General features: G+C 47.3%; 1 protein-coding gene across 2 annotated transcripts in view; it reads right to left on the bottom strand.

The window, feature by feature from the left end:
- The window catches only part of PEX14 (peroxisomal biogenesis factor 14), a 138,542-nt gene that overhangs the window by 75,386 nt on the left and 44,276 nt on the right, over positions 1 to 18,880 (bottom strand). For both annotated transcript variants that reach the window (XM_082685379.1, XM_082685378.1), the window contains exon 3: positions 12,959 to 13,043. In XM_082685379.1, the coding sequence (XP_082541505.1) occupies positions 12,959 to 13,043 (85 nt within the window). The remainder of the gene's footprint in view (positions 1 to 12,958; positions 13,044 to 18,880) is intronic.

Below are 18,880 nucleotides of genomic sequence, written 5' to 3'. Positions count from 1 at the left end.
TCCACCCCCAAAATACTGCATTTTATCAATCCTGATATTCTTGGTCCTAGGGCCAGCAAAATGCCTTGTAAAAAAACAGGCTCAATAAATACTTGCCGGATGAATGCATGAATGAAGGGTAAAAATCTTTCAAAATCAGACATTCAGGTCTTGCACACGATGGCACTATTTTCTGTGCTATTTTAGTACTTAGTCTGCTCTTTTCAGGACTGCTTCACGGAGAGGCTCTGACTGAAAAAAAACTGTAAGTAAATATCAGAAATGGACTCAAAAGAGGTCATCATGAATCTCCATATTTATTCTCTTTCAATTACATTCTATACAAATTAGCTCCGTTTGTAAGTTAAACCGATTTTTCTAACAGCCTCTTCTTCAAACTCAACCTGTGTTCTTTCGGCCAAGACCCCAAATTTTGCAATTAGAATAATTTAATTGACAATTCTGTTTGTGACTCGCAAAGCAGAAGAGGGTATGGCTTTGTTCTTCAGCTTCACAGGTTTACCCCTGTCAGTGGTAAAATATTTTTCCTGTCGGCTGAGAGTATAGATCCAGCTTGAAGCCCAAACCAGAGTGGACGAGAGCCCCGTTCCTCTGCACTTTTAGGTTTTGTTGAAAAGATGACATTTGTGTGGTTGTGATATTTAATTTATCACAGACGGTCATCATTTTTTCCCCTGAAATGCCATGATAAAGTAAACTTCAACTTTATGAATGAAAGCCTTTGCAATCATTTAACAAACTGAAAATCTACACAAAACTTAAAGACCACTGTCTTACTACAATCTCCTCGACAATCTAATTACAGAAAGATTGCTCGAAAGGGCTTTCAAACTAAAAAGAATAATTAACAGTAAGAGACTGGAGTGCTCACAAGTCTTCTGTCTGATGAAAGGAGCGACATCTGCGAAGACTAGGGCCTACCAGGCTGGTTTCAAAACCAGATGCAGGCCTGTGGAAAGTTGGAAGGGAAATAAAATATTTTTATAAATAAATAAAATAAAAACACTCTAACTCATACTTCGCAAACACAGATACTCTTTTTTTAAATTTTTTTTTAAGATTTTATTTATTTATTTGACAGAGATCACAAGTAGGCAGAGAGGCAGGCAGAGAGAGAGAAGGGAAGTAGGCTCCCTGCTGAGCAGAGAGCCTGATGTGGGGCTCGATCCCAGGACCCTGGGACCATGACCCAAGCGGAAGGCAGAGGCTTTAATCCACTGGCGCCACCCAGGCGCCCCCACACAGATACTCTTAACACATGCACACACACACAGCAGGAGAGGCTCACAAATGTTAATATAATAATGTACTGGTACATGAATGAATACTATTCAAAGTTAGTTGAAAATCTTTCTAACTATAGTCCAGTCAACATAAAACATTGTAAACCAGAGATTGTCTCATGTCAGACCTTAGGTTAAACGTCCCACATTTCCCGGACAAACCCACGTACCATGGAGTCCCTTTGGTGAAAACTCGCTTGCCCACCCTTAGCAGCTGAATCTCATTACGACCCCATCCCTAAGTGAGCCAGGAAGGACTGACAAGTACTCTTACAACCAGCTCAGAAAGCCAGGGGGATAAAGAACACGTCAATATTTATCTCTCAGACAAACCGAAGACACATCACCACACGGCTTCTGTCAACAACGAACGAGCCAGCTCTTCTCAAAACAGGTGACTAAACACAAAATCCTCCATACACCCAACTTGCTCTTTGTTGAATGAAGTACTTCAGATCGACAACTAAACCACCGCCACCTGCTTGAAGACTGAAACAGTGAACTCTCTCGGCGAAACTTTTTTTTTTTTTTTTTTAATTTATTTGACAGACAGAGATCACAAGTAGGCAGAGAAGCAGGCAGAGAGAGAGAGGAGGAAGCAGGCTCCCCGCGGAGCAGAGAGCCCGATGCGGGGCTTGATCCCAGGCCCCTGGGATCATGACCCGAGCCGATGGCAGACGCTTCAACCCACTGAGCCACCCAGGTGCCCCTCGGCGCAACTTTTTTATTAGAGTGTTTCGGAGCCCAACGAATGCCTCCCTCATTTTGTGGACCGTTTATCTAAATGGCTTGGAAAATCCCCAGTTAAGCCTTCAGTAAGAAAGAGGCTTGTGATCAAGAGGCGCTTAGAAGCTGTTTGGGGGCAAATGTGTTTTATGTGTGAATCTTTTTTTTCTACGGGCTCCTCCGACGGCACTCAGCGTCCATTCCCACTTCTTCCAAGTGTGCCTTCCTCTCTGTTAGAGACGCTGGATGCTAAAGGCTACCCTCCCCAGACTCCTTGGCAGCAAGGGTTCTGGATAGGAGTTAGGAGCACTCGCAGGTGATCTGAAAAGTAGAACCAAGGTCAAAGACCTATACCTGCTGCTTCTGACTATGGCGAACATGGGCCAATCGGCAAGTCAGATACTGGAAATACCTAGGTTCCCTATCGCAGTGCCCAATCTCTAGTCCTCGCTTCACGGGGGTTGGGTGCAATTTTACAGAGGCAGAAGCCAAGTTCACACCCTAATGTCCTGTCACTGTTTCTACAGATGTAGAACACACTGCAGTAGTGGCAACGGCAACTTCCCGATCCCTGAGTCACAGCTACAAGGGTGTGCTCTTGAACTTGAACATTCTGGTGGCAGCCTCCCGATTCCCCACTTTCCTGACTGGAACAGGGGGTGGAGCGGCACCCACCCCCGGCAAGTCATTCCTGGAGGCCTGGCTTTGATTCCACTCTCCGGCCCTTTCTATAGGGAGCAAGCTTCTAACTGCCTGTATTAAATCCCTCTCTGCTCAAAATTCCTAGAGGTTCTCATGAGGTGGATTTTTATGATACCAACACAGTTGTCTTTTTAACATAACATGACAGTGGGGCGCCTGAATGGCTCAATGGGTTAAGCATCTGCCTTTGGCTCAGGTCATGATCCCAGGGTTCTGGGATCGAGCCCTGCATCAGGCTCTCTGCTCAGCAGGGAGCCGAGCCTGCTTTCCTCCCCCACACTGCCTGACTCTTTGCGTATTGTGAGCTCTGTCTGTCAAATAAACAAATTAAAAAAAAAAACAAAACATGACGGCAAACTGACGGTATCCATTAAGCGTCTGCCTTGTAACAGGATATACTCTGTCATATCCTGGTCATCGTCAACTAAGCCCTGATTTTCAGCACCAGGCACTCTGCTAAGTGCTTTTCACCTTATTTCATTTAATCCTTACAAGAACCTTTTGTAGTAAATGCTACCATTAACCCCATTTTACAGACAGACAAACCACAGCACAGGGAGGGTAAGTATTTTATCCAGGGCCACACAGCTAGAAAGTGGTGACATTAGCATTTCAACCCAGTCTGTGCACTCTTACCTCCCACGCTGGAGTACTCCAAACATACCTATTATTTAGTCTCTTTTAACAATGCTTCCAAAGCCACGTGGTTTTACCACTGAAAAGACATTATAAATATGACACCTGCATCTTCCTCTTCTCCAGGCTCCAAACCTACACACTCATACCCGACTGGGGAGAAAAAAAATGGCACAACCACTTTGAAAACCGTTTGAAAATTGGTTAAAAGGTTAAACATACACCTGCCATAGGATCCAGACACTCTACCCCTGAGTACCTGCTCTAGAGAAAAAGAATCATATGTCCCTACAAAGACTTATACACAAATATTCAAAGCAGCTTTATTTTTATTAGCTAAAAACCAGAAATTCAAATAATCATCAACAGGTGAATGGATAAACAAGTCGTATTCTATCCAAGCAATGGAATACTATTCAGCAATAAAAAAGGAACAAAACGCTAATACACATAACAACCTAGTCAACCTCAGAGTAATTATGCTGTGTGAAAAGAGCCAGACCAAAACGTATACACAGTTACAATCCCATTTATATAAAATTCTGGAAAAGGCGAAGTAATCTACGTGAAAGGAAGCAGACCGGAGCTTACGTGGGAACCAGAGTGGGGGGTGGGGTGGGTGGCAGAAGGAAGGCAGGAGGAAACATCTGGTTGTGACCAGGGTGTTCACTATCTTGACTACAGTGATGGTTTACTACTACTACTACTACTGAGCATGGCTTACTCTTTTTCCTATAATGTCTGTAGCTCTGTCCTTTCTTCCCAGAAATAATGGGGCAGAGTTCAAAGAATTCTAGTCAGAAGTCTTGGTCCTACCTCTACTTCTGCCACGTATTTGCACTACCTAATCTTTCTGAGCCTCCGTGTCCTCATCTATAAAATGGGAGACTCATTAAATCACGTATTCATTCATTCAACAAATGTTTACTAACTTGCCTACTAAAAGACCACAGTGAAGAAGAAATTAATCTGTGTTTTGTAAACCTTAAAATTCTTTACATAAATATGCTGGCTTTTTTTTTTTTTTTTAAAGATTGTATTTCATTGAGAGTGAGAGAGAGCACAAGAAGACAGCGGGGGCACGGGGTAGCAGCAGAGGGAGAAGCAGGCTCCCCACTGAGCAGGGAGGCCAAGCCGGGACTTGATCCCAGGACCCTGAGATCATGACCTGAGCCGAAGGCAGAGGCTTAACTGACTGAGCCCCCCGGGGGGGGCCCCTGTGCTGGCATTCTTCCATCTTTGCTGCCACCTTCCCCATCCAGATCCTCCATACTTGACAAGAGACGTGGCAGTGCCTTCTCCCTGGGTTCTACTATCGCCAGGCCTATTCAGCATAAATGCAGAGCCCAGAGTTAACTTCCTCGATAGCACCAAGCCAGAGTTTCAACTGGTTCAAATACTGCTGTCAACCGTGATTTATAATATTGAGACCTAAGGCTGGCTCCTACCTTGTTGCCCATCTCACCAACCTCAATTCTCTTCTCTGCCGAGCCCAGGGGCCAACCCAGCTAACAGCTAACAGCACATAAGCCTCCGCATGAGCCTCGCTCCCTAACACAACCTTCCCCACTCTTTTAACCATCTACACCCACTGCCTCCCGGGTTGTCCATGTTAAGACAGTTAAGAAGGAACTCTGCTGACCTAAGTAACTAGAAAAGAGCATTTTCACTGGACACTACAAGGCTAAAGACAAAAAGAACTGCATATGGGGGCGCCTGGGTGGCTCAGTGGGTTAAAAGCCTCTGCCTTCGGCTCAGGTCATGATCCCCAGGGTCCTGGGATCGAGCCCCGCATCGGGCTGTCTGCTCAGCAGGGAGCCTGCTTCCCCCTCTCTCTCTCTGCCTGCCTCTCTGCCTACTTGTGATCTGTCAAATGAATAAATAAAATCTAAAAAAAAAAAAAAAAAAGAACTGCATACAAACACCATACTCCAGTTGGTGACGGTGAACAGGCTAGCAGTCCTGAATCCGCCTTACGTGTGCGCCGGAGATGAACAGTTGTGTGCAGCTGTCAAGTCAAGAAAAAACGAACCTCCTCTGCAACTCGTCCTGGTAGGCACCTCCTATGCCTAGTTTGCCCAGTCCCTCCCTCCTTAGCCTTAGCCTCACACTGGGGCTGACTCCGCTGGCAATGGAGGAAGCTGGGATGAGTGAGACAGTCTCTGCCCTCGAGGGACTCACAGCCCAGCGAGCTTTACACGCCCGTCTGTCCTGGTCGGACAGGGCCGCCTTCTCACTGAGACTCTGGCGCCCTTTGTGGTTCCGTGTAGACACTGTTCAGAGGCACTCCACCCCCGTCCCCGCCTCCTTCTAAGGAGCCTCTTACACTGTGAAAGACAGGTGCTTCATTCTTCTCTCAGGGAATGCCTAACCTGGTAACACTCTGCACACAACAGGTACTGAATAAAGACCAATGACCTAACCAATGGCCAAAGACCCGTAAAACGTCCAATAACGACAAAAGAACACTAAGCCGTGTGTTCCATTTGGAACAGGTGGCAGCCAAGTTTCTGAAGCTTTCCATTTATTTGAATGCCTTTTTGCATCAAAAAGTAAATTTCTGAGCCCACATCCCTTCAAAAAGGGGCTGAAAAAAGATTCTTTTAGAAAGCTTTTTTCCTGTAACCAATGACCAGAACGTCCTCTCAGAATCCAAATCTGTGCTAAGGGTTAACGACAATTTGCTACGCAGCCTTTTCTCTCTTATTAAGTTCTTTCTACCTATAGTCCCATTTATATTAGAAAACAGTTTTATATTCTTTCTGTATTCTTTCTATTCAAAGTCTCACAAAACCTTAAGCAAGAAAAATATACCCTGGCCTACTCACGTATGCAAAGCGCTTCTACTTTAGCATCATGCCAGCTGACACGGGGTCAACAACGTCGACACGAGAATATTCGCTGGGGCGTTCGCAGAAGGCAGGAACCAATCTAAATGTCCACTAATTTGGGACTGGTTAAAAAAACGTCTGATACACACTCATCCTGGAGTACTACGCAGCCACTGAGAAGAATGAGTCCGATCCGTAGGTGCTGATGTGGAATGAATGCCCAAATGTAATGTCAAGTGTAAAGGTGAAGTGCAAAATATGCTACTACTGTATTTAAAGTGTTTGTGCTTCTCTGAGAGGAGTAATAAATATTAACGTGCTTTTATATGGATAGATGATCTTGGGAATGATACAGAAGAAACTGTGAATAAACAGAAGCGTCCTCTGGAAAAGAGAATGAGGGGGACAGGAAAAAGAGACAAAAGGAAGACTAATTTTTTACTGCATATCTTTCCTTATGGTTTTAATATCTGAAGCCATGTACGTAGCTTACCTTTCCAAAAGAAAACAAAACTCCAAAACCACTGTTACCATACATGATAACGTCACTTTGCTTTTCCTTGTGGTCTTGTTGCAGGCACACAAGGTTAAGAAAAGAGGAATAATTCTTCATTTTCAGGAAAAACCTCAAAGCAACTGGGTAAATCCAAAAGCGCTTTGCCCACCGCCCCCCGCCACCAAAGCTCCTCTGGGCTGTGGTCCCCCGTGGTAGGTTGAAGTGTAGGAACCACGTGACTCTTGGGGGAACAAGTGCTACCAGCTCCCTCTCTGAACAGGGAAGCCATGGCGTCCCCATTTCTACAGCCGTCCGCTGGTCTAACTGCTGCAGCTCTCAGCCTGGATGCTGAAAAAAATCTCTGGAGTTTAAGACAAGTTTGGATAACAAGGGGAGCAGGAAAATTGATGGGGGGAACACCAGTCAGTGTGATGGATAGGCTGGTCCAGAACAGCAGGCGACGGATTTGCAGATGCAAGACTGGCAGGGAAGGAAGACGGTCCGTTCACAACAGATGGATGGAGGTGCTCAATCATCCTCAGGAACAAGCCCGAGGCTGCCGTACTGTCTGCTCGGGCACCGGCAGCTCCTCACTCGCCTGCAGGGCGCGGCCCCAGCCCCAGAGGCTCTCTGCACGGGACCCACACCGGGCCGGGCTCCAGGGGAGTGACAGCAGGCAGTGTCTGAGGAAATGCCACTGGACTGCAGGCAGGACTCTCGGGGACTGACTGCTGGTGAGCTTCTTCCTCCAGCTTCCTAAAACACACCCAGTTTGTCTCTCTGGGTCACTCACGCTCTGGGGTAAGGCTTGCCCTGCCGGGGTGGGGTGACCCGTGTGCCCAGGCCTAAGGAACACAGGAATTCCGGGACACAGGAGTTCCAGTGTTAAAGCCACGACAGTGTGGGGCAAACCAGAGCCAGTGGCCACCCTACTCACCAGCCACCATCCTCTCCTCTTTCTTTCCCTCTTCATCATCAGTGAGAGAGAGCCTGGATCATCTAATTCAGCTCAACCTCATGACTGAGCGGAACTCTCGAGGTCGGGTCTTTTGTTTCTTCCAGTCATCTCTGACTAACAGAGAGGTAAGACAATGAGAAAAATCACCTAATCCCCGTCTTTGCCCAGAAGGGGAGCATCTTTTTAAAATGTCCATGTTAGGGACGCCTGGGTGGCTCAGTTGGTTAGGCAGCTGCCTTCGGCTCAGGTCATGATCCCAGTGTCCTGGGATCGAGTCCCACATCGGGCTCCTTGCTTGGCAGGGAGCCTGCTTCTCCCTCTGCCTCTGCCTGCCTCTGCCTGCCTCTCTGTCTGCCTATGCTCGCTCACTCTCTCTCCCTCTATCCCTGACAAATAAATAAATAAAATCTTTAAAAAAAAAAATTTTTTTTTAAATGTCCATGTTAGGGGCACCCAGCAGGCTCAGTCGGTGGAGCATATGACTCTTGACTTTGGGGTCGTGGGTTCAAGCCCCACACTGGGGGTAGAGATTACTTTAAAAAAAAAAAAAAAAAAAAAAACCAGAGAAATAAAATAAAATGTCCATGACAGAAAAGACACAATTACTCCAGCACATGTAGGAATGGATCTGAGTCTCGATGCCACAATCCACATCTCATTAAGAAAGAATCAGAAGGGCCAGACAATCCCTCACAGAGCCAATACCCTGCCTTCCAGCTCAGCCACAGAAGTTTCTGAGGGTGAGGAAATGGGCCACAGCCAAGCATGGGGTCCTCCTTCCCTGCCCCCTCAAGCTCTCTGCTGGACCCAAGCTCTAGAAAAAACAGCGTTATAAAAATACTTCTGGCTTCACTAAGACACATTAAAGAATTAATTACAAAGTAAAGCTGAAGGAGAAAATTAATTTTAGAAACACATGAGGTTACAATTTTTTTTTTCCTGGAGATGGGGGAGGAAACAGTTATTTTCGTTCTCATCCTGGGGGCACAAGCTGGGAGCTGTCCAGTCGATAACCTGGCCATCAGAACAAGGTTTGTAATTAAAAGGTCAGTGACCTGGAAAGCCAGGGCCCCACTCCCAGAGCTTCTCAGTAATGACGGAGCTATTAAATTAAGACTGTTATGAAATCAATGCTAAAAAAGCTTTCATGGTAACGAGATTCCATTCAAGGACATGCAAACTACCTCATGAAATGGACGTAAATGATAAAAAAGAAAAGTAATAAAAGAGAGTTAAATTGAAATCTGTGTAAGAATTTACTCCCCCTTGAAATACTCCATCGAGATCAGCCCTTCACCTCTACCCCACTACCAAGGTTGAGACCATCAGGTTTCTTCCTCAAGTTCATTTCCAGCAAGGAGGCGGCTTTGCTATTAGGGGTTCCGCTTCCAGGAACAGAAGAAAGATAAGATCTTGTTTCACCTTTTAGAATGAGAAAGGATGGTGGTGTGTCTCTTTTGTTTAGTTTTCCTTTCCCCCTGGACTATTTATGAGATGAGCAAGAACACAGCCCTTTACTTACACACTTGAGAAAGTGTATCTCAAGTCTCAAGTCTCACCCAACACCACCCAGGCCCCATTATAAAGGATTACACAGAAGTGAATGATGCTCGTTTTTCTAGAAGCCTGCTCTGCCAACAGATATATTAGGAGTAAGCTGCGGCAGCACTGCCTCCCCGCCCACCCCACCTATTCCCCTTATGCCCCCTACAACGAACAGGCATCACTGTTACCCACTTACACTCAGCCTGCTGACGTGTTTGGAAGCAGCCTGCCTCCTACACTTTGTGGTCGGACAGGGTGTCAAATCAACGTAAGCCTATTGACAACACTGTCCAAGCCTTCAACTTTCTGGACCGATTCTATGGCTGTTTATAAGCTGCTCTAACCTCCTGAACTGCAGCCCACTTAAAGCCCAGACATGATGCCTGCCTGGTGAGAACAGCCTCCGTACGTGGTCCAGCTCCAGGAGGGCATAAACCCCACGCACAGTCCTGTGACGCTCATGCACGGCTGCCTGTGTGGCTGAGGTGCCGCCTGCAAAATCCAGTGCTTGGAAGGAAAACAAAAACGTTTATTCTAATACTCCGAAGGGGAACAGCTGCTTTTCTCTTCCATCCAAAAACTTCCCGATAAAAGAAAGAAATGTTGTAAATTACACAAAATGGCAGTACAAACTTCAAGGAAAATGATTAATGATCGCAATGACTTCATGTTTCTCATTACTGACTCCATATTCAGACTTTAAAGCATCTAAGAGAGAACTCAAAACACAAAAACAAAACAAAACCAAAAAGCCACAAACACAGAAGACCTTTGCAAACCAACGCTCTTGCCTGCCTATTCCATCCACTCCCCACTAGCCTGCCCCCGGTGCCCCTAGCACCCCGAATCAGAAAGCACAACATGTAACCTGTCAGTGACAGGGGCAGGCGGCAGCCCTGCTCCGGGCTGAGGCTTCACATTAAAACAAACTCAGCTGATGTGCCTAAAGTAACCCTCATTTTCCACTGAACTGACATGCACTACAGGGACCTCAATTTCTATATTAAATATTAAATAATATTAAAAGAAAAACAAAATTGGATTTGCCTTTTCAGGAAAGAGATGTTTATTAAAAAAAAGAAAGTCAAGATTATAATTCAAGGCAGTGCTCCACTGCAATTCCCTGAAGTGACATTTGCTAGGAAAAGCCAAGACTACAGTAGCTGTGAGCTCGCCCAAAGCCAGCGCTCCAAACCCACCCCTGCAACGAGCCCTGCGGGGAGCCGTGGGGAGGATGCCAGAACCTTGGTCCCTCCCCTCAGGACACTCTCCCCGCCCCTACACACCAGCCAGCCAGTTCTCTTTCCTTCCCAAGCACTGTTAGGGACAGGGGAGACGCTGGCTCCTCTCCAAGAGCCCCTCCTCCCTCACCCCGTCAGCACCAGCCACGGACCAAGCATACCTGACCCACCGAAGAGTTGGAAATTTAAAAAGTGAAGTGTAAATCCACGTAGGGGCGCTTCTTCCCCAGACTCCAAATCTTAGAATCCTCTGCCCAGAAAAGGTCCTGCCAGAACTAACCCTACTGGGACTCAACTCGGAAACAGATAATTACTGATTGAAGCAGCATTTTACAGGATAATGGAGATGGGTGATTACGGCCAGTGATTCTGGACGGAGGCGCAGGGTAGACTCCTGTGGCTCTCTTTAGAGGAAGAAGGGTAGGAGGCCTCTCCGGGTTCCTGCTGCCTGAAATTCTAAAAGCTCTCACCCACATCAGGGGTCGAGGAGGAACTGCACCCATGCACACTGGCCAGTACTCATCTTCCTCTCGGAGAGGTGTGCTTCGGTGGCCGTGTCCAGGTGTGCAAGCCAGAGCTCCCCCCTCCCCACCACCGGGTGCTGGTGCTCCTCAGCCCGGTGCACCCAGCATTGTCTTTCTCCGTGGCACCTGCCACTCTACATACTATGGATCTCATTTTCTCGTTGGTTAAATGTCTGCCTTCTCCTTAGAATGTTAGCCTGGCAAGGGCAGGGTTGCTGTCTGCCCTCTTCTCTGCCGAGTCCCCGGGGCCCAGAATGGGGCATGTGTAGGGCAAACACTCTTCAATGGGTTAACTAATCGATCAGTTTCGTTTTGTGTTATTTTTAAAGGAGCAACAAATAATAATTGCACAAAACAGTTTCCTCTCCACAGTAATTATCAGCCAACTAACTCAAAAGAAGTATTATTTGGTCCAGAGTTTCTCTCTCTCTCCTTTTTTCCCTCTCCCTCTCCCAGTCAGGGATTTATTAAAATTAAACAGATTAGATGGAGCTCCCGATACTAAAACTGCTCAGCAAAGCCTGCGGTGGGGAAGTGCCGAGCAAACACCAGAGACATTTGTCTCTAAATTGCTCTAAATACCTTCTGCAAATGAAATTCTAACCCAGCTGCGTTTGAGAGAAAATGAGGAATAACTGGTCATTGTCAGTGGGAGAGAAGATCAGGCAGTTATAATACCGCACAATATACTAGGGCAGAGGATCTCTCGGCAACCATAGATTTTGTCTCAGGTTACCCCGGGTAATCAGCACAGCTTTTAGGCTCAGCTTTCCCCGGCTTCGATGCTTTGATGAGAGAGCTGAAATCCCCAAGCTTTTATGATTAATTACTCCCCATAGGTACACATATTTCAAGGAAAAACTCTTTTATGGCATGATGGTTGCGGAGTAGAGAGGCCGGCCAACGCACTCCAAATTGTAATAACCTCCCACTGATGGGGGGCGAGAGCGATGCCGCCTGCAAATGCACAGCGCCCCTCACCAACTGGGTCACAGAGGCCAGCCCTAAGGCTACCTCTGAACAGATGCCTGCAAGTGGAGAGCTTCAGGCTCGTTCTGCCCCGACCCCAAGGGTGCAGGCCTGGGACATGGTCCTGCGAGCATCTCTGCAGTGGGACGCCATGGGGCTGACCAAGGAAACGCCACCAAACCACTCCATCTTCTATTCCAACCACAGCTGACTTAAAGCTCACAACCTCGAATTCTGAAGCTGACATTCCAGCCCCTGAAGGAAAAAGAGTTTCGTTTGCCGGAGCTGGGCAGGGGGAGGGGGAGGAGGAGGAGGAGGAGGAAGAAAAGGCTCCCCCCACCATAGTGTATAAGCGCCTCTACATAACCTTCCAGCTTTCTAGAAAATCAGATGTTCAAAGAGTAAAAAAGTCACATTCCTTTTTTTGTTTGTTGTGGGGTTTGCTTTGTATTTTACAGAACAAGAAAAAATCCTAAATTGCAACAGAGCCAGAAGAGATTCTTTCTGCTTTGGACAATATTGAATTTGTCAAGACCCATTTAATCCCTGCTTACAGAAATACCATGAAACCAGTAATTCACCACTTCAATCCGTAAATCAGACTGACCCCAAGCTCGACCTTAACCTGACCTTGTTTAGTCATCTCATTTCCCTCGTCCTTCAATTTCTTTCTTCCTGATTCTTTACTGAGGCAGCTGACCTCCTAACCTAAAGCTAGTCACTGTGTAGCCAGGGTCGTATTAGCAGAGGAACGGACCAGAAGCAGAAGTCCTCCGGTCTTATCCAGTGGGCCTCTTCTTGCTGCCCACGCCGGGCTGTCCTGGGCTAAGCTGTTGGCCTTACATCTGGTGCTGGGCCATTCGGACAGTATCACCTCTCTGCTCCTCTGTAAGGAGAAAAGCCTGCATTCCCACTGAGGGGGCTCCCCTCACCCCCACATCAACGGGACAGCGACGGAAGGTCCCTCCAGCAACACCAGGGCTTCCATCTGTCCCATCCCCAGTCCCTTTCTGCACGCCACGCTGCATGGCCATGGGGAACCTGTACCTTTCTTCTTAAGGAATGCTCTCCTGGTTGCAAGTGGGCTCTGGCGGACCCGGGAATTCTGCAGAAACTTCACTGCTGTGGCAATCTGGTCGGGGAGATAAAAGAGAGAGAAAAGTAAACTTCAATAGTCTGAATTTCAAGATTAAAAATCCCACCAGTTTATCCTAAGTCCACAGAAATAAGCACACCACTGTGGTCAAATATATAATCAGTTGTTTCTCACATTTAAAATCTACCTAAATAAGAGACTATGTCAGTTCCTACTGGCTTCCTGTATCTGTTTCTATCAAACCTAATCCCCTCAGCCTAGCTTTTAAGACCTGCCATAATCTTTTCCTTTTCTCCCTGTTCAAGCTGAATGCTCCTGCTCCTCGGCAGGTAGCCCTCTCTTGGAGATGCTCAGCCATGTTACGATCCTTGCGCTCGCGCTATGCCCTTGTTCTAAAAGGTCTCCTCGCCTCTACCAGTTTAAACATCACACACACACACACACACACACACACGTACACATGTACACACACACACACACGCACGCACACACGCACGCACACCAGCACGGCCCTTTTATAGCCTGTGCTAACTCCTCGAAGCCTTCCCTAAGTAAGCAAGCCATCTCTGATCTCCCTCTTCTCTTGAATTCTTTAATGCTCGTAGTGTGTACCATATAATTGAAGACATAATTATACTGTCTTCTAATGTTCAGGCTGCCTCCCCAACTACACTGCAAGCATCGGAGGAGAAGAGACCAAGCTGTCTCCACAGAGCCTGGCAAAGTGCTGAGCACAGACCGGCTGGGAAGGATTACATAAGAGACGACGCACACACGGCCATTCACACTGGTCCCTCTTAGCAACGGAGCTCGATACTAAAGAGACTTCAAAGGACAAAGTTTGGGGTTTCATGACTAAAAGCTGACAGACTGACAGATGCTCCCCCATCTCTGGTAATGATATTATTTAATGAAATCTTCATATCTGCAAATAAGCCAAGGAAGGGGTGGAAGGAAAACCACTGAAGGTATTAGCCTTCACACCACCCGGCCCACAGGATGTGTGTGTTTTGCACGTCACTGGTGTGCGCTCCATCCCAGGCACTACTGCAATGGGTGCGACACGACAACCTGCCCCACAGAGGAAAGGGGCCATTTTAAATGACTGGCATTATTCATCTCATCAACACCAAAAGAATAATACAGTCTCGCGTTACAGGTAGAGTCAACAGACCGCGGCGTGCACTCCCAAGCTGTTGAAAGAAAACATTTGTAAGGGACCAAATATAAGGAACTTTTCTAAGATCCTTCAGACTCAGGGTGGCAGCTATCCAGAGACTCAACACAAAGTACTGTGATTATCAAAGGACGACAACTCACAAGTATTCCCCTCATATTTTATATGAATTTAATCCTGAGACCAGCCAGACCTCTCTGGTAACAAAAGATACGAGGATAAATGGGGGGGGGGGGAAGCCAGGTCAATTCCCTTATGTACCTTCCCCTGTAATCCCTCTATTGGAGGCTGCCCGAGACATTCACCCTGAAGGATGAATTCAGGTGTCCCAGACCTTCAGATGCAGGCCTGGCGGCGATAAGACACATTCATGTTCCTGGAGACTGGCTATCATCCGTCCAGCACTGAGAACCTCTTAGCGCCCATCATGAGCTGCGGCGGTAGCCAGCCAGCTCTGGACCAGAGAGGAACCGACGCTCCAGATTCTAGACACCCAACTCCGCATGCACCCCCCTCGGGTGGTACCAAATCTAAGAAAAATCTGATAGACATCGACAAAATGGATGCATTTTAATGAATCGGTGGGAGAAGGGAGAGAAAGAAGAGGAAAACAGAAGAGGGGACGGGGGACGGAACGGCAGGGGAGAAGGTGGCCATGGCACAGGCGGAGAAAGCAGAGGAGCTGGACCAGAAGGGGAGGCAGAAGTGGGAAGAGGAGAAGTGGGAAGAGGACGTGGGGAAGGGGGAAGGTGAGAGACAAGAGGAAGAGACGCCCACGTCCAGGAAGGAGTGGACCAGCTACACAGTCACAGGCCCCACGGGGTCAGTGGCCACTGGCCTGGTTCACATGGCTCGGGGATGACTGTTCTTCCTCTGGAGGAAGAACACACCTCTACACACAAGACAATCACGGCACCGGTATCATGCGGCAGAGAGCGCGCGCGCTGGCGTGTGCACCAGCTGTCGGGGGGACGAGGATGAGCAGGCCTCAAGCAGCAGATATTAACGGCACGGCTCCTCTCATTCACCCATAGAAGCATCGACCTTTCCTTCATCCTTCCAAAATTTTCCATGACAGAGAAAGAAAACAGAATCCCACCACTAAAATGCACAGGTTTCACCTTGCTTTTTTAATATAGTCCTTGGTATATGCATTTCTGGTCAGAGAGCAAAGTTCTGATGGGTTTAATGGTGCACTCAATGCAGTGCTTGGCGCATTCCATCAATTTTTTTTTAAAAATTGCATCTCTTATTTCTTTAAATACATTAATCAGCCTAGTGTAGGCAAAACGGATCCATCGGACAATGCAATAAACATGAATTATCATCTATCCAACACGCATAATGGCTTAAAAATACATAATAGCAGGTGTAGTTTAAATGATTAGTTATTACACCTGTGGTGGGTCTGATTCAATTGGGAAAAATCATCTTTAATAGGTTAAAAGGTTTAGATCACCATGCTTTCCTTAAAGTGGCTGTAGAGAGGGAATGATGGAGTGCTCTGTCATTAGTAATTCATTTAAGAAAAACGTGGGGGATATAGCAAAGAACAGCATAAACGAGCGAATCCAATTTAAACATCAGGTAAAGTAGAAAACACCTTTTAAAAAAGCAAGATAAATGAATTCGGAAGGGAGATGAAATTGACGTATTTATTTTAACGGGAATTTGACAAAGTCCCGGCACACTTCAAACTTGCAAAAATATGAACAATTTCTTTTAAAGTTTCCATTCACTAATTTCAAGCCATATAAAATCATACTGCCAAACACCTACATAAAGTATATTTGGGGCTTGTTTATGTTCCTCTTGATCTTTGTCTGAAAATGCAGGCGACAGGCAAATCACATATTTAACAGCAGCGGTATCGCTACGCCAGATGCAAAAATATAAAGCATCCAAACTAACAGCCTCAACATAATGTGCTGAATAAGAAAGATACCCAGGGAAGCAGCTCCGTGTAAGTGTGACCACGGGAAAACCTCGCTCCGCCTTCACTAATTATTTCTTTGGCTACTCTTTTCTCCTCCCGTCCCCGGACCCCACCCCACCGCCCGAGGCCCTGGCGCCACAAAAGGGGGGAAAGGCCTGTCCAATCTGGAATTTTATATGCCCGCTGATTCATCTACAGATGGCCCAAGATTTCCCCCAAATCTTTACCCACAATGCAAAGATTTTAGCACACTAATAACTGCCAGCACCCCTCGCTGCATCTTTCATTCACCCATTGTTGGACACTTTTCATTAACTTCATGAAGCAACTCAACTGACTCTTCCTCTGCAGAGCCCCACACACACAGCATGCTTTTGTTGGCCGCCGTGATGGGGTGCCTGCAGCCTGTCCTGTATTATCGTTTGATTTTCTAATTAGGAGATGAATGTGACTATTCATGGGTTATATTTGTGCCCAACTAAATTACATAAATTCAGGCCAAATCTTCCGCCTCAATGTCAAAGATGTAAAACGGAGACAGGAACTTTATTGCACATGTTGTGGGAGTGCAGCAAGCCAGGGAAAATTCTGGTGCAAAGCACCTGATGCCGCTGTGGGAAGCCACTTGCTGTTGAGCCCACGAGAAACGTGGAATCGGCGTTCCTTTCCCCTCCTCTTGCACCGAGAGTTCCTAATGAATGCACCTTGAATTACCAGGAGCTGGAGTCATAAAAATACAGGTGACGAACTCAGAAGAAAACAGAAGCAAAGTTTCTTGCCACTCCTATTCCTGTGACCCTATCTTCTGTCTCCCTCCCCCAAAAAGCAAAATAAAAACCACCCTGGCACCACCAACTCCTCAGTCTTGGTGAGATTTAGTCATTTTCCCTGTTTGTGACTAAAGTGACTGCCCACCTCCACTTTGGGCGTGCCAGAGGGATCGCTGCATCCAGGAGGAAGAGGGGACTTGGGGCTGAAGGTCCCTATGGACCCCAGATGATCGGCCAATTGCGAGATCCTTCTTTGAGAGTCTAGGATTTGTCACTGTAAATCAATGGAATACGGTATACTCGGCGGCTATCTACAATGAACTATGTGCTGTTAAATGCACTGTGTAGGGTAAGTAATCCCTGGTGAGAAGAATCGAGGTTCTGGCAGTCCTCACTGGAGAGGTGCTTCCCCTGTGTTCCCCACTCTCCTACAAAAGACCTGCACACTGTGATCTTCAGAACACACACTTTATTTTCTGCACCAGGGGACGGGAGAACAGAGCTTGCCTAATAACGAGCCTGGGGTGTGAGGAAGCCTGAGCACTTTGCACCTGACATGTAAACCGGATGCATTGTCTCTAGTGACACTTATTTGGAATGCCACCAACTCCAGCACTCCTGTGTGCTACATACACATCTATCTCCTAAACTGTGAGCCTTCATTAGCCATTTTAAAATATTAAAAATATTCAAAAATTAATGACATCAACAACCAAAGCCAAGTCCTTTTTAACCCAGAGAGATCACAACCAGAGGGCAAAAGAAATGACCGATGTGTGGCCCGGAAACCCCACTCCCAAGGCTGCGCGGCCGCACGTGCGCTGCTCAGAAGATTAAATTGCCTGTGAAAGGTTCCTATGCTCGAGCTCTAAAGTAGATAGATACCCAGAATCCTGTTAACAAGCGTTAGACCAAAGCCAACTGGAGTTTTAACAAGGACTGACTTTAAAAGCTGGGTAGTACTGAGAGTGAGAGCACCCTCTTCAAACAGAAATGCTGCATTTTAGTAAGAAATCAGTACTCTGTCAGGAGTTCCTTGACAAATATGGTCATCGGTGGCACAAGGAAATAGTTGCAAAGCAGCTGTTAATCAGAGAAACACATCGTAGAACGCTGATGCTAGCACTCGTGAAAAAATGCAACGGGCTAATTATGAAGCTATATATCTCACTAAAGAGGCCGTGTTCCTTGAGATTCCAGGCAAAGCACTCTGAGATCCAGGGTCCTAGGACAACATAATTCTGGCTCTCGGCATCCAGAATCTTCTCTAATCTGCAGCCACCCATCTCAGGCTCTTTCAAGCCTCCTTGCTCTCCTTCTAGCTAGGGAAGGGGCTGAGAAGGGAAACAGCCCTAGGAGCAGGGGCACCCATGAGCCACACAGCGAGACGCTGCGCGAATGCACCCACCAGGGGTCAGATCCTAGACCAGAACGAAAGGAAATCTATGAGCCTGCCAAAGAAACGTCAGAACCCTTGTTCTAAGTACGAAACAGGAGCAAATGAGTGTGAGCTCAGAACCGGGGCGGGGGTGGGGGAGCGCACCCCCATCCTCCCCCCAGTCGCCCAAATGAAAAGAAAGAAGAAAAAGCAGCAGCAGTAAACATAAAAACTGAGACTGCTGCCTTTGAAATCCCACAGGGAGGAAGGGGGCCTGGCAGAAAGCCGCTCTGAAGAGTGCGAGGTGCCCCTCGGAAGCCGAGGGGCTCGCAGGCAGGTGAGGGGAAAGTTAATATGCACAGGAAGGCTCGGTCAGCCAAAATTCAATACGATCCCGTCCGTGCAAGGACAAGGAGGAACGAGGCTCCCCAAACCAGACTAGTGGGAGCGGGGGGAGGGGCGCCACGGAACGCACGGAGCAAAACCACTGGAATGGCAAGAGGGGAATAACCTTGAGGTGGACGCGCCGCTCGGGCAGCCCAAGCGCAGAGCCAAAGTGCCCCCTAGCCGGAGCCGGCGGCCGCGCAGGCCAGGGGCAGCCGCCCCGCTGAC

Source organism: Mustela nivalis (assembly GCF_964662115.1).
Source record: "Mustela nivalis genome assembly, chromosome: 10".
NCBI classification, from domain to species: Eukaryota; Metazoa; Chordata; class Mammalia; order Carnivora; family Mustelidae; genus Mustela; species Mustela nivalis.
The sequence above is the reverse complement of the archived record's forward strand: the minus strand, read 5'-3'. Positions and strand labels throughout refer to the sequence as shown.